Raw genomic sequence first — 17,210 nt, 5'->3', positions numbered from 1 at the left:
AACACTGAAGCCATGTTGTTTAACTGACACCTGCTGGCTTCAGTAAAAATGTAAGTCACTTGTTAAAGCACACACACAGACAGACACGCCATACACACACACACTCACAAACACTCCACTGAGGTCATTAGGTAAGTCAAAGATAGATAAATGACCTTGAGTGTTGAGGATTTCCATTCACTTTTAATATCACTCTCTCTCTCTCTCTCTCTCTCTCTCTCTGTCTGTCTGTCTTTCTCTCTCTGAGTATAAAGAGTGTCTTTGTTTAGACACTGAATAGTGTTATCCATGCAGCTTCCTATGGGGTCTCAACGAGAGAGAGAGAGAGACAGAGAGAGAGAGAGAGAGAGAGAGAGAGAGAGAGAGAGAGAGAGAGAGAGAGAGAGATTTGTGGTTTTGTTAAATAAACAGATTTATCTGCTACAGTAATCCACTTGCTTTCTTTCTTGCTTCCTTTCTGTCATTCTTTCCTTCATTCATTCTTTTCTTCGTGCTTTATTTTTCTTCTCGTTCTTTCGCTCTTTCGTTCTTGTGTTCTTTCGTTTGTTCTTTCGTTCTTTCGTTCTTTCGTTCGTTCTTTCTTTCTTTCGTTCTTTCGTTTTTTCTTTCTTTCTTTCTTTCTTTCTTTCTTTCTTTCTTTCTTTCTTTCTTTCTTTCGTTCTTTCGTTTTTTCTTTCTTTCTTTCTTTCTTTCTTTCTTTCTTTCTTTCTTTCTCTCATCCTGGATTTAAATGTGCACTGATTTGTTATGTGTGTTTATTGTGTACATTCACGTGTGTGTGTGTGGTTGGTCGATTTTTCTGGATTTTCTCCCTCTTGTTTCTTTCTTTTTGCACTGTCTTGCTGTGAGAGAATTCCCAGGGTTCTTAGAGGGTCAAAGGTCACCTGGCTTCAGCCAACAGCAGCATCCCATGGCTTGTATGACTCAACCACCAACTCTCTCTCTGCAGCCAACATTCCAATCATTCTCTACCTTTTTGGATTCTCTCAGGGTTTCTGTGAAATTACTGTCATTCCACATGATAGCGTTTTAATGAACATGTTCTTATTAGTGTGCTTGTTTGTTAGTTTGTCGTCGATATCAGTAAACATTGTTAAAAATGGGTTAAAAACAGGTCACAAGCAAAGTAAGAGCTCAATTGTTTTTGATGCAGAAAATGTGACCATATGCACAAACGCTGGATACTGTAAGTGTAAGTAGAATCTGTAGTTTGACAGCAGTGTCATCTCTATTTTAAATGCTTCATGTTAGGAGAAATCCTAAAAAAACCTATGTTGTACATACAGTAGATAGTGAGATGTGTACTTTTTCTTTTCATCATAATCCAATATTATACTCTATACCAAATGTGGTACCAGAGTTCAAATTTGTCAAGTTGATTTAAACAAATTGATTCTTTAATATTGATTACTTTTTGGGTACATTTTACAATGAAAGAAGATCCCATTAAATATTACATCTAGGATTGTCTTTCAATTAGTTTAACATTGTGAGTTGGCATTTAGTTCAAAAAGCAGAGAATAACAAAAACAAATGTGCAGTAAACCCCAGGTGATCTCCCACTGCTTTGATCTGGAGCCGATCCAGATGAAGAGCCACATCTAGTGGACTGAATGATTTTCACAGACTTTCAGTCATAAAGTTCAAGTTTGATTAAGGTCACAAATCGGTGTCGTCAAAGTCTTTTGTGACTTTGTCAAGTCCAATCTCAGAAAATTTGTAACTGGAGTCCAAGTCATGTGACTGGAGTCCACACAGTCTATTTTCTTTTCTCTGTGTCTCTCCATTTCAACAGACTGGTAGAAATTTCACCCCCTTTGCTTTGTACTAATGACCTCTGCTGTGCACATGGACGAACACACTCACACACACACAAACACACACACACACACACATACACACACACACACACACATACACACACACACACACACACTCTCTCTCTTTGCTCGCTGCGAGGCTGAATGGTGAGCGTCTTTACCGGCCAGTCAAATGGCTCATTCATTTGGTCTCCATGGTGACAATTAAAACGTGTTGCCTGGTCTTTTGTTACCGACTCGTTTGGAAAGAGAGAAAGTCTCTGCTGTGTTTTTTGCCAAGCAGGAGGATTTAATTTGTCCAAACAGAAACTTCCAGAAACTCTCTGCCATGCAGAATCTGGTTTTAATCAGAGCACAGATTTACATGGAACAGCACCTCACCATGATGTTATTTATGTACATGATTTGTCAACATGTGTGTTGACAAATGTTGTTGACATTAGAGGCAGCTTTGAAAATTGGAAAGCAGAACATTTCATATATCTGGATATTTTTGATTTGAGTTTTCTGACAAATCAAATTTACTTTTTTTAATGCTTGAATTATTCTTTCAACATTTTCATAATTTGGTTTTCTAAAATACAAACAATGTACCTGTGTATAGAAAGTAAAACTTATCATCATTATTATTATTATCAGTAATAGTATAATATAATATAAGAGGATTTAAAAAATGTAAAATTCCTTTTATTCGTTTTTTACTTTTGTTTAATTTTCATGTGTGTCTTTCACACACACACACACACACACACACACACACACACACACACACACACACACACACACACACACACACACACACGCACACACACACACAGGTCTGAGTGTGTGGCAGTATAAATGGGGTCTCAGAGAGCCACTTCCTGCTCTTTCAGAGCCGATGGAACATCCATCTCAACCGGAGACATGGAGACAGATGCACACGCAAACACACACACACACAGACACACACATGCACAGGTTGTTTTTTCTCCTTGTGTATCTTTTGCTCTCACTCCTCTTTCGAGGTGAAGGAACAAAGACAAAGTGAAGGGAAAAAAAGGATAAGAGTCAAATGGAGTACGAGAGGCAGCTCTAGTAGCAGTTACTGCTGCTGTAGTATAGGAGCAGAGTTAGTAGTAACAAATGTATAGAGTATGAGGAGGACAAGTGAACGAGAAGAGAAAGAAAGAGAGATAAAGAGCCCTTGAGAAAGAAGAGAGAAGGAAGTATGAGGTGGAGTAGAAGGACAGGTGAGGGAAAGCACGAAGGTAAGACGAGCAAAGCAGAGGAGAAAAGATAAGAAGAATGAGATGAGGAAGAGTATGCTGAGGAGGAAGAGCAGGCGGATGAAGATGCATCCTTTTCACTTCCTCCGAACTTTAGTTTCCGCGGCGACAAAACGGTTCCGATACACAGCCCCCCGACAAACTTCTCTCATTTAGTGGATAAGATGAATCTGCGAGAGAAAACGAATGTTCAGAACGCATTAAATGTTTTTCATGTCTGACTGCATTTTTGCTGACATTTCAGCTCTGTGCTCATTAATATGGAGACCAAATTAAACTTATGATTGCTTGTTGATTTTCTCCCCCTCCTCCCTCTCCTCTCCTCTCCTCCTCCTCTTTTGCTCCTCTTTTCCTCCCTGTCTGTTTTATCAAGCCTTTGTTCTCTGTTTCTTTCTCCATGTTTGTGAAATGGCATTTTTTGTGTCATTTGTCCATCACATTAATGCATTGGAAATATTTGTATCAATGGAAACTTTGAATAGTGATGTACATTTGACGTGAACAATGCTCTCAGAGTATTTTCACCAGTAGTAACAATGATATTATTACCTGACACAAGCATGATATCAGTGTACTATCCTCCACCTGTCTGGGTCCAGCTCTTCCTGGGGGATTCCATCATCCACACAGGAAGACTAAAGGTCTTTCTATGGCACGTCCAGGATAATATAGTTTAGTTACTTCCCATAGGTATGAAGAGGAACGGTAGGACTGATTTACATTTCCCAGGGACCTTATTTCTGAACCAGACCCAGCTGGTGCTCACCAGCTGACAAAGACTTTCTGAGTATTTGTGAGGTGTGCTGTGATGTCAGCTTTGCCCCAGAAAGGATCTCACACGTGGTCTGAGACACACAAAAGCTAAAAGTGAGTGTCACATCCTACCAACCATTGTCAAGTGAGCTCTGTTGCTAAGCTAATGTTGTTAGCACGTTAGAGGTCCTGAGTGTGTGCAGCCCTCACCAACATTAACAAGATGAATGGTTTTAGAATTGCTCAAAGGACTGAGAAAGACAAAACACGTCATTGCTCACAATACAGTAAAGTGACATCACTGGGGAGGACTGGCACTGTAATATACAACATTATAGCTGTACTTTACATGTGAAAACGTAAACAGTATATTCTTGAAGAGAAAGGCAGTCATTTGTAAGACATTGCAAAAAAAGCTTTGCTTGTGTATTCAATATGTATTTTGAAGGTGGTAAAGGCAAAGTTTTCAACATTGTTCTTTTTTTACAAAGTGTGAAGGATTTAATCAGGAATGTATTACAAGGTGAGCAAGTGTGGAAGTTCTTTTAAAACGAAGCTCTTTTTTAATTCTATTTAAAAATAAGTCATCCTGTCTATTGAGGAATATTTCTATTGTGTCTCTTTTGAGGCATCAAATGAAATATACAGTTTCAATCAAATTTAGGCTCTACAATCTCTCAAAATTCCCAGATTGCCAAATTCAAAAGCTGATAAAATGCTGATAAAACGCAAAAATTAAGGTGAGAGCCACCTCCCACACAGTCACATTAACAAGAACACACACACACACACACACACACACACACACACACAGTGTTATCGAAGCAGCTGCTCTGATATGTCATGTTTTCACACATTTCTCCCTTTATCTTTCCCTCCCTCATAGCCTCTCTCTTTTCTGTCTGTCTGTGTGTGTGTCTTTGTCCCCTTCCCCCCCAGGCCTGTGTGTCTCAGTCCATCCTTGCATGGAGATTGACTCAAGGCATGCATACATCACAACTAGCCATCCATGCAGCACTCCCCCCCCCCCCCCACACACACACACACACACTAACATACACACCCCTCCAGCGTCCCAGTCCTCAAAGATCCCTCTCTCAGCACTTATCTCAAAGTTCGGATCTCATGCATTTTAATCTCTGTGGCTACCTTTCTCTCGCATTCTCTCTTTTCTTTGACTTTGGATCAGTGACATCCTTCAAACCAACAAACAACAACAACAACAACAACAACATAACATCTTCTCCCCCTGGCTCGCTTTTAAATCAATATTTGCCATCGGTGAATAAATTGTATAATTTCCTCACTGTTAGACGCTAACATATTTACCTTCCACTCGTCCCTTTTTTCTTTTTTTCGCTGTCCATCCCTCATTCTTGTGCTGTGGCTATTAGCTAAGTGAAGGGGATGGATGGCTGCGAAGTGTCAAGTGATAGCATCTCCATCAGAAATGGCGACGTTGAAAAATGGTTGAGGCATTTCTGATGACAGCACAGCAAAAACACACACACACACACACACGCATGCATGCATGCATTCATACATACACATTTGGTGTATGAGAATAGACATTTAAATATTCAAATGGGCCAGGCCGTAATGATAAACGACAAGGGAAAAGTAGAATCAAGTAGCTATCGATGCAGAAAATGAAAAGAGGAGAAAGAGAAAAAAGAGGAGGAGGAGGGGGGAGGGGAGAGGAGGGAATTAACCCAAAAAATAAGATGGAGGCATTGAAGGAGCATTACAATGACAACTGAAAACAGCGAGGAGAGAGATGTATGAGCCTGAAACAAGGTGTTGTGATGGTGTTTTAGCATAGTGGAGTTTGGGGGATTTGGTTTGGGTACACGGACAAAGTAATTTCTGTGCAAGACAAGTAAATCTCAAGTCTCAAGTGAGCTTTTGAGTCCTAAACAAGTCAAATAGTATGAATCTTTATGGCAGATACTAACTGTATTCACCATCTGGAGTGAACCACATTGATTTGAGGAAGGTGTTTTAATCTGGTCACAAACTAACAAACTAACAGTGAGAAAGAGGTCTTGGGTCTTTACTGGTCCAAAATTCTGGACTCAGTACACAACGGACCCAGACTTTGATAGCTGCATGATGCTCCACCAATGAATGAGCAGGGTTTATTTTAACTGGCGACATACTGGTGTCAGTAAACAGGGCTTCTGTTTTTCTTTGTTGTCTTTCTCACTTTCTTCTGTGTTAATTGTGATGGAGCACATGTCAAGTCAAGTTAACTTTATTTGTGTACCCCAATAACACGTACAAGCCCTTTGACACAGCTTTACAGACCCACAACAATAGGGATATTCCCGCCCCCGCCCAAAGCTCTCTAGGAAGGCAGTTCTAAGAGTCATCCCCTCTCCTGGAATGGCTGGGTGTGAAATAGGAACTTCCAGTGGGATTATACAAAGGTACAATAAAGCATACAACTTGAGCTGAGTCTGCTTGGGTCACATCACCAACATCAAGTCGTCCCTCCCTCCTAGTAGAGTACGTCACATTCAATTATTACTTCCCCAAATCAGGTCAGCGTCCATCATCACTTTTATCCAGCAGTCTGTCCAATCACATGCATTCTTACGTATTCAAATGTCATTAACCTATGTGTGTCTCGGCTGCTTTCAGTACTGATACCTTTCAGGGTCCTTGCCCCGCCATCTACACTAACATGTTCTGAGAAAGCGTTGAAGATCCACAAATGCTGTTCAACATGGGGCCTATACCAAAAGAGATGTTTCCTTCTTTCCATTCACATGGCTAAATAAATAATTTTAATCGCATGTTAGGAGTGAGTCTTTGTGATGGAACATGATCAACATATTTACCCACGGACTGACCCTCAAGACAATAGCACAGGACCTGACTTGACTTGGGTTAAGTCCCTGTTACATGGAACTAAGTGGACCTGAGAAAAAATTTACTCTCAGCAGTTTGTCAATGGTGTGAACATTATCTGAACTGCTTTTGAACCAACTATTGATTGGGCTGGAACCAGACCTGAGAGTTGCTAGGTACACATGTTCCAAAGGTAGTAAGATATCAAGGTTACCTTCAAAGTCCTCAGATAAACATTTTGAAGGTAGAGAGTCTGACTTTTCCACCTGTCTGTCTCTTGGTTAACCAGCCTGTCTGTCTGTCTCCTCGCACAGAGCAGCCACACTGAGCTGATGACGATGGAAAGCAGGAAGATCAGTCTGATGGGTCGAGCTGAGTCACTGAAGAGGAGTGGATCTGAATTACCGAGTGACTTCCACCGCAAAATACACAACCTGACCCACACATGGACGCAGCTGGAGGTAAGACAAAATACACACATAAAGATTACAAGAAACAGATTCATAAATACATACATCGTAGGAATACGATGTACCACAATGGAATCTTGGAGATGAGCCAATGGAGAGGTACCATCTAGGATTAGAAGGATTACACTGATAATGGTATTGAGGCAGGCTTGTATGTGTGTGTCTGAGGGGCTAATTTTAAGATTATCTAATCTAGAACATGACGATAATAATTAGCTTCGTCTGAGTTAAAAAATACCTGCTGCCATCCCGGCTTTAAGAATAGGGAAGGTTAGAAAGATAGACATGTCGAGGCTCTGACTGGTTTTCTGATCAGTCTGGTTTTATCGCTTGGAGTCGACTGGAACCTGCTTGACCATTGAGAACTTCCTGAGGGAAACCAGTGTGGCGAAATAAGGAAGAATGAAGTAACTACTTCACAATTTGTATTTCATTTTTTCTTACCTAATTCAATACTTCATCGCTTGCATACTTCCTCCTCAGATCCTTGGTTATTAGCATAGCTTGGTTGCTGAGGCAACAGGGCTGCTGGGAAATAAGTAAATGTAAAGAAAACATGAAGAAAACAGACACTAATGAATGAGGATGAACATGAAGATGGTGTTTGATGGTGTTTGTTGAATCTAAGAAAATACTGTCACTCCGACTGTCTCAGAGGAGAAACTAACCAAGCCGGCTGAAACACAGAGGAACATCTGCACAGGTTGGGATGAACTGTGTGCTCGATTTCGCGTGCTAGATTAAATACGCAGCTGTTAATTTCCACTCTGCTTGAAGCTCTGTGTGTTGAGAGGAATGACTGATGCTCTGTGACGTCAGTCCTCTGTTCATGCTCACATGTTCGTTTTGACCTCTGAAGCAAACTTTCATAGTTTGGAAATACATTTTTGTAGTAACACTAGAAGAAGAGGGAAGAAGTATTTGGTACCTCCAGGTGATGCTTCACTGGCATTCCCACTTTGCTTCAAATACCCATGAAGTTTATGGATATTTTAGCTGGTGAAGGCTATAATGCAAGAGTCATGTCATTTCCACAAGCGCTAAAACTCCACAACCACATTTAACAACAGAAGAAACAATCAAGGAGATTTATCATATGGTGCAATGCTACTACCTTTTCCAATGCTTTTCATTACTCGACATTTTCCAGACCAGTGATCACAGTTTAACCTTCAAGACAATCAAGGAGATTGTTTTCTTGCTACTGTTTGAAAGTTCCATTTATATCTGGACTTGAGAGAGGAGACAGAGGTCTAGAGGAGAAAGACTTCCATCTTCCTCAGAAGTCTTCAAACATGCCATTGCCTTTTCTTTGTGTACCAACTGTTTTTGTATATCAGAGCTGCTTTGATTATTCTGATCTTCTGTTTGCCTTGCTTAATTTTCTCCCTACTTTGTTTATGTTCTCGGCTTTGTGTGAATAACCCCAAATTCCTTTTAAATTAAGCAAGATCATTTGAGGTACTTCTTTATTTTGATTACTCCGAGTAAACTGTGGTTATTGAACACACGTTGATCACATGGAGAGAGAAAGAGGAAGAGAGTCTTGAGATATCTTTTTGTTGTTGTTGTTGTTGTTGTGACAGATCACGGTGATGACGTGACAGCAGGAATATTAGAACTTATTTTCTTACACTCTCCCTTATTAATTACTTTCGAGGTATTTAACAGTTTGTTGAAACAGCTGACCATTATATATTTTAATTGATTCATCCATCTTTTCAGATTCTCAGGTTGAATTACCAAAAATATTTATTTTGACTAATATTTCCTCAGTCAAGTGGAAAGCCTGTGAAAGGACACTGGTGTACTGCCCTCCACAAATGTGTAGTAGGTTCTTAAAGCATGCAGCAGCTGGTTATTAGCAGCACTTCATTCAGAATTCTTGAGCTGTGGGTGTGCTCATCTACATTATCAGCATTAGTAAATACGCTGATGATGACATAAAGAAAATTTTGACCTCCTTTGCAGTGATTTGGGGCAGGTTAAGAAAATACGTCCCAAACTATTTCTGCCTCTCCTGTCGTTGTATCATCTAAGTTTGTATAGTAGAACTTCCTGGAGCATGAAGCATGTCGTGTGACTGGCTGCAAGGCACATGGAGAGCAGTTGTTTGGAGTGAAGGTTTGTGTTGGTGATTACTTCGAGGTCGGTGTTGGTGACAGCTGGCAGAGGCTCGTCAGGGGGAAACGCGACAATCTGACTTTGTTCCTGAGAAGAAACAAACCATCTCCTGTCGATGAAACGGCACGAAGACGTCTGCACCTCCTTCACACAAACTGAGCATACACCATCTGTGTGTGTGTGTGTGTGTGTGTACAAACCCTTGCTGAAACAGATTACATTTTAGAAATTAAACAGCAGCAACAGATGACTTTCTCTCTCTCCCACTCTCTCTCTTTTTCGTGCTGTGTGTGTGTTTCCAGCACAGTAACCAGACTGTGATTAAACTTCTATTACTGACAAAGAGATATTTGGGCTACACAACACACACACACACACAAAGTTTATGTGTGTGTTGTTAGGGAAAAGAGGAATTATGGGTAGTGACAGAACAGGATATCAGCGGAGCTGTCAGTTTTAATCTCTCTCTCACGCTCTCTCTCTCTTTCTCTCTCTTATCTGTTTCTTCACCCCTCTTCTCTTCAATGTCTTTTTTCTCTTTTCTTGTCAACCCTTTCCTTTCCAGTCATCTCTCTATCTCACTCTTATCTTTCATTCATTTCCTTCTCACAAAATCTCACTTTTAACATTTCAACTTCAATTCTTTCATTACTCCCACTTCCTTCTTTTTTCCTGCCCATTGTCTTTCTGCCTCTCTTCCTCTTTCATGTTTTATTTCTATGTTTTTGTTTTTTCTCTGCTCTGTTGTTCCCATCCGTGTTTTTCCTGGCTTCCAAAAGTTGCACATTTGAGGTGATTTTACATAATTTTTAATTTCTCTCTCTTCCCACCTTTATTTATGCCCACACCTTGTTGTCTGTTACACTCTTTTGCCATTTTGTGTGTGCCTTATTTCATTTTGAGGTCTTCTTTGTACATTTCTCATAATACATTCTTTCATGTGTTCTCTTCCTTCCATCCCAGACCCCCCCGCCCCCATAAAAACAAAACACACACACGGTACACACACCTCCCTCCTCCCTTCATCATCCAACACTGCGTCTCTCTAGCATATTAACAGGCCTATCAGTGCTGGCGTCGGCATCTGCTGCTCTGACACAAATTGGGAATTAACTGGAATTGATGTCCTGTGCCTCGCTTCTGAACTATCCCGGCCTTATGAAGAATTTATTACGATATGCTCACACACACATATACACACAGACATACTCACACACATACACACACAGAGCCCTAAAGACACAAGACAAAGACAATAACGAGGTAGTAAATTAGCTTTCCACTTTTGTGTTGTGGGACTTTTGCAGCAGGTTGTCATTTTTTGCATCTTGTCAAGGTCAAACTGTATGTTTGTGAATGTAGGCGTGTGAGATAGATAGATAGATAGATAGATAGATAGATAGATAGATAGATAGATAGATAGATAGATAGATAGATAGATAGATAGATAGATAGATAGATACACAGACAGACAGACAGACAGACAGACAGACAGATAGATAGATAGATAGATAGATAGATAGATAGATAGATAGATAGATAGATAGATAGATAGATAGATAGATAGATAGATAGATAGATACACAGACAGACAGACAGACAGACAGACAGACAGACAGATAGATAGATAGATAGATAGATAGATAGATAGATAGATAGATAGATAGATAGATAGATAGATAGATAGATAGATAGATAGATAGATAGATAGATAGATAGATAGATAGATAGATAGATAGATAGTTTTCGCTCATAAGACAGTCATGAGTTTACAGCCTAAAGCAATGAATAAAAATAGCAATAAAGCAATAAATGCATATATAGCAATAATAGAAATAGCGACCAACACAAATCAATACAAGAGTATAAAAGTAGTAGTATAAAACACATGGTTGAGGTGGTCAAATTCATTTTTAGAGAAATTGAATTTCTTCGTTCAGTAAAAGCCATCATATAAACAGCCACAATATCTCTACAAACCATTGAAAAAAAATAAAAAGGATGATGACAGGAAGTGATAGAGAGATATTTAGCCAAATAAGAGGTGTTTTGTTTTCATGTTAACAGTTAAAATATTAATCTGTCCATCCTCTTCTCACTGACGCTCTAAAATCATACCTGTCAGGTCCTGGTCATGAGGAGGAGGAGGGAGAAGAGGAGGAGGAGGGAAAACAAACTAATTAATTTTGTCAGTTATTTTAAACACTCCCCTTCAAACAACACAGCATCTCTCCCTTTGTTTCATTATATCTCACTTATTTGCTGATTTCCAAGGTCTCTCTCTTTATCTAGCTGGCTGTTTAATTTGGTCCTTTCATTTTCTATAAATGTTTTTAGCTTATACTAAAGTTGTTTCAACAAATATGATAAAAATGCATCTTTGCCTATTAACATAATTTTTTAGGGGAATTAAAGATTGAGGTGGGTGGTAACAGGCACAACCTGTACACTCGTAGATATTCATGTCATCCATCCATTTTCACAACTTATCTGGGTCAGAGACATGGAGGGAGCAAATCTCCCAGGAAGAGCTTCCTGGGAGATTACAAGATGTTTGAAAGGATATGTAATGCCTCCAGTGCGCTCTGAGTCTGTCCCCTGGTCTCCTCCCTGTTGAAAGTGCTAGGAACACCTCCTTAGAGGTGTCCAAAAAGGATTCTGATTAGCTACTGGACCAGTTTAGCTAGCTCCTTTAAACACAAAGGAGCGGAGCAGCAGTTCCACTCATGATGCTTCCTTCTGGTCTCCAAGCTCCTCGTCTGGTCCTCAAGGGTGAGTCTCCATACCCTGTGGAGGAAACCTATTGGCGGTAAAAGCTTTGTTTCAGTATTACAGCCAATCATTCCCACACTCAATCCTAATCTCACTTGGGATCAATACGCTGAGATACTTGAACTCCTTCACCTGGGGCAGTACTTCAATCCTCACCTGGAGGGGACGATCAAACAAACCATGGCCTCAAATTTGGTTGCCTTGTTTCATAATTTAACTGTTCAAAGCTCTCGGCATACGTGTTGTTGTTGGTGTTTACATGCAAGAAGTCACAGTTCAACATCAACTTTGTTTTAGAGGTGATCGGCTTGAAGAAGTCCATGAATAATAACAACAAAATAAATCATGCCACGTAATATGTTGTGTGCTGCTCCTCTTCATTTGCCCAGTCAAGTCTTCAGATAAGGCATTGACACTGCTCTGGCACTGTATGTATGGTGGTTCCACAGAGATGATTCAGGGGAGGTTAGCTGCATTTCTTGATGTCAGTTTGCTCCTACACTGGACTATAAAACAAGGTTTGAAAATCAATCACAAATATGCAGGTAATGTGTCAGCCAACCACAAAAATGTTAAGAATCTTGGTGGAATCATTTATTATCCATCCTATTATTTGTACAGGAACAATACATGAAACCCGCCCTTCCATGCACTTTGTTTTTAGGAAGAAAGATTCTATAACTGTAACTGTAAAACTATTTTTTTTACAAATATTTGTTTTCCGGAACTGTCTGGCCTACTCTCACCACTGCTCATAAAACAAAACAGCATTTAGGAAACAAGCAATACAATGACAGACCATTTCAAGCGCAAACACTAATATGTGATCTAAGGATGTGTCAATCGTATTCCATGTTTGTTGTCATCACAACCACCTGTCGAGATGCAAGGAAATGTCTTTGTTGACATCACCCAAACACATTACCTAATACATCATCCAAAGACATTTATTTTAGTAATGTCCAAAGTTTATGTCTCAAAAATAACATCCCCACCATATTGCAAACTTCCATCTCCCAATTCTTTATTTTGCTCCCTTGTTCCCTCTGTTTCTCTCTGCCAACCAAAGCACAGGCTCATAATAGCCTCTTCTCAACACAAAGCTAACTGCCCATTTGGCCGGTCAGGGGGTCCCATTATTGTCCCTCTTCATCGTCTGATGGGCTGATTTTACCTACTAGAGTTCAGCTAAAGCACTGTCTCCTCTCAGGAGAGTCGGTGTAATATCCAAACCCTTTTGTCGAAATACATACATATGCAAATTACTAACAAGGACCCATGCAGGGCTCATTCAAGAGCAGTGTTGTGCTCAACACTGCTCAAAGTTTCTTTTGTTTAAGAAGCATGTTAAAGTCATAACAAGACTTTATAATGGCTATCTGATACCTTTAATGTGAAACAAAAGCAGTCTCTCAACAATACGTATATCTTTCAACAACACGTATATCTTTCAACAACACGTATATCTTAGTATGTATTAAGTGAACTAAGCAAGAAGTGAAGTTTAATGTATGTTAGAGAAAATGACAAAAGCTACTGTATCTTGTTTGTATAGTTCCCAAAATCTCCTTGTCCAAAATAGCTTCTTCCAATCAGAAAACACTTGAGACCAGATTGTCTTAGAGCATAAACAGCCTAAATGCACTGTCCTGTTTCTAGGAAACAGATATATACAGTATATTTAATTTTTATGGAGGGGTTGATGAGAACTGTGAGACTCAACAGTGCAGAAAAATGAACAAATGAATGAATCCCTAACATTTATGTTTTTTGGTAAAAATATACCACGGTTTTCTACCTAATCAGTGAAAAGCTGTTGGGTTGATTGAAAAAAAATCATTTCACAACTACACATTGTCCATTCAAATAAACTGACTGATGAACAGAGTGGCCTTACTAATCATATTTATTGATCACTAACAAACTAACGAATGTGATGTGAGACAGATACAGTTTAAAAGACTGAAACAGGTCTCCATTGTTGCTTGGTTAATGTTCAAATAAAATTCAAGGAAATATTCAAAATATAACAAAATTGGACCACGTTTTTCATTAGCCGATTCAAACTTTGTTTATTCAACATGATACACATACCTCACAGTTAATTTTGGAAGATGGAGTTGTAACAACTGGCCTGAGTATTCTTTCCACAACTTCAAAGAAACAACATGTGTTTTTTATTTCACCACCTGCTGTTCTAAGTATCAAGAGTGGCTCTTCTTTGAAGCTGCATGCTACTTGTAATTTAAAGAGTTTAAGATAGAGCTAAGCTTAAGAAGTTAGCTACACTGTAAGTTACCAGGAAGTGGCAGTCCTTCCTTCGGCAGTTGCCAAGAGCTGTAAGTGGGAGAAGGGCAGCATGCTCCCCTCCTTCCTCACTGTCACATTGTGCTGTAGGGGCATTTTGTAGGATGCGGTTTGGACTGTGATTGTCATGGAGGAGGCATGCCAACCCCATATACTGGCAGAGGAGCAGGCAAAATAGCAAGCATAGAAACACAATAATTTGCTTTAGTACTATTCGCGATAAGAAGGAAAAAAGCAGCATAGAAGAAGAAAGTGTTGGTACATTGAGTTTAGACAGGAAGAGGATTAGAGGAAACACTTTTGTTCCTTCATAGACCCTCTTTCCCTAGCACTCTTCCACCTCATTCTGCATTTGTCATCCGTAAATATATAGTTTTATCTAAAATATATAGAAACAAGGAACTATTGATGTATGAATATGATGAACGTGGTGTTTCACCTTAATAACGGGTGCAAAATCTGAATCCGAGTCGTTGTATAAAGTTGCATTTCAGGGATGGAATCAACTCCCCATTGATTTACACCAAAAGCAAATAACCAGGAAAATGTGGAAATGTATTCCATAATGTTTTTACCAAATGACTTTTATTCCCAATTCCCTCTGGCAAATGTGTCTCAGAGTTTTACCACATCTAATTGTATCAAACAACCTTTTGGCACATTTTATGCACGTTGAAAAAATTATTTGATGTTAGCCATTTCAAGCATTTTCTATTCAATATGTCCACAATTACCTGAAGATACTTGGATGCAACTATAGCAATTGTATTGCCTGTTGTTACTAATGTTTCTACTTTAGCCTGAGCTCTTTATGGTCGAAAAAAGAACATCACTAGTTTGTGTGTTCTTGATGTTGTTATTGATGAGCACTTATCAGGAAAAAACCAGTGCACCCATGTGCGGGCATGCACACATGCACACAGACTGGAAATCCAAGCAGGGAATTGTCTCTCTCAGTGGCTTGCCGTGTCTTACTGTGTGATCAACAGGGGTTGGAAAATTACTCTGCAGAGCCTATTATACACACACACACGTACCAACGCACACTTACACAAACATACACACATACACACACGCTATTGTTCTCAGTTGTTCCTCTTTGAAACAGTGATTGCTGTTCACAAACACTTTGTGTGGTGAGCACTGGGTTTGTGTTGTGTCTAAATGATGTTTTGTTGAATATCGGCTCTGTAGGTGAAGCTGCTAGAAGGTTGTGAATTAGCAGCTGATCTATTTGAACCTGGAGAAATGCTCCCAATCCATTGTTCCTGCACAACAACAGACTCTTTAACACTATAATTACACACAGCAGTGACAACATTTGCAACAGCAACCTAAACGATAACGACAAGAGCATCAACAACACCATCAAAATGAATGATAATGACCATAACACAATAATTACTTAAAAAAAATAACATAAGCAACAATTACTTACACATGTGGCAAACTCAAACAATATTAAAACACACACTATACCACTATCCAAGAAACAGGAAATTGGACTTTCTATGTTTCCCAGCAGAGCAGATGCTGTGAAGCAGTAACGTCCCTCACTGAACCATAAACAAGATCTACTAATGTCAAAGTTAACATTGACAACAACAACATTATGATTATTAATGAGAACATCTTCAGCAGCAGTGGTGACATAAATTAAAGTGGGCAGAGCTGCTGTTCAGGCAGTTTACAGATAGCAAGCTGACATCCTTCTCATTGATCATTGCATAGCTGAAGGTAAATGAATAATTGCTTTGCTTCTATTGACTGATACGCTACTTGCCATGATGCAATACTGATACATCAACCAGTCCTCACACAAAAGTCCTTAGTATTCTCTATGCTTTCTTCCCCTCATCTTCCTCACCTCAGTTGTTCCTCTAATCCAAATTCTTCATTGTTTGTTTTGTTTTGTTTTTCAGAAAATGCTCTCAGAACATTCAGGAACCACTTCTTCCCATCTGAACCAGCAGCACCAGTTTACTTCAGCCAGAGGGACCTCTGTGTCTGGTGGCTGCAGCGTCTCAGGGGAAAACCCTCGCTCGGCCCTCTCTCCACTGACAAACTCACTGCTGGAGCAGCTGGAAGCTCGTATAAAGGAGCTGAAGGCCTGGCTCAGAGACACTGAGCTCCTCATCTTCAACTCCTGCCTCAGACATGACAAAGACACCTCATCGCAGCTCCAGAGCTTCAAGGTAGGAGAGTGGTGTTTCACTTTATTGACTTGAGACCGTATTTTTTTAATTCAGACATCATAAACACACCAATCCAACAGCTAGACAAGTGAGCGTGCTGCTTTGTGCAAGAAAACTACAGAATATGTTATGGTACAGTTCAGATATGAGAGCACTACAATCAGTTCACAAAAATGCTAACCGACTACAACTGACATAAGCAAATGAACTCGTTTTAAATGATACTCGTCAAAATTATGCTTCCTCAAACTGTGGATGAATGATGCAAATAGTTGGATATCAATATAATATGTTAAAATATCAGATGAATCTTAATCATACAACATAACCGACACAGCAATCACACCAAGGTGAGAACCAAAACAACTGCACCCTGATGAGTTCAAACGCATTCAAATGAACTTTGGAAGGATTCATTTGTAGTGTAAACACAATCCACACTATTTCTGACCAAACAACAGATAAGATACTTTATTTGTCATATTACATGCAATTCACAATCAAATAACATGCAATTGAAATTTGTCCTGAACCCCCTCTTAGATATCACACACACAAACACATGCATTACATTACGTCATTCTATGGCGCCCCTGGAGCAGTTGGGGGTTTGGTGCCTTGCTCACGGGGCACGCTTCCGCACGTCAC

General features: G+C 39.6%; 1 protein-coding gene across 1 annotated transcript in view; it reads left to right on the top strand.

Moving 5' to 3' along the window:
- akap6 (A kinase (PRKA) anchor protein 6) overlaps positions 1 to 17,210 on the top strand; it is a 149,396-nt gene that overhangs the window by 99,066 nt on the left and 33,120 nt on the right. The window contains exons 15-16 of the mRNA XM_076166027.1: positions 7,009 to 7,155; positions 16,290 to 16,562. Coding sequence (XP_076022142.1) covers positions 7,009 to 7,155; positions 16,290 to 16,562 — 420 coding nt within the window. The remainder of the gene's footprint in view (positions 1 to 7,008; positions 7,156 to 16,289; positions 16,563 to 17,210) is intronic.

Source organism: Genypterus blacodes, unplaced genomic scaffold (assembly GCF_046128005.1).
Source record: "Genypterus blacodes isolate CSIRO-AG114 ecotype Tasmania unplaced genomic scaffold, CSIRO-AGI_Gbla_v1 ptg000154l_1, whole genome shotgun sequence".
NCBI lineage: Eukaryota > Metazoa > Chordata > Actinopteri > Ophidiiformes > Ophidiidae > Genypterus > Genypterus blacodes.
This window is presented reverse-complemented; position numbering and strand designations above follow the sequence as displayed.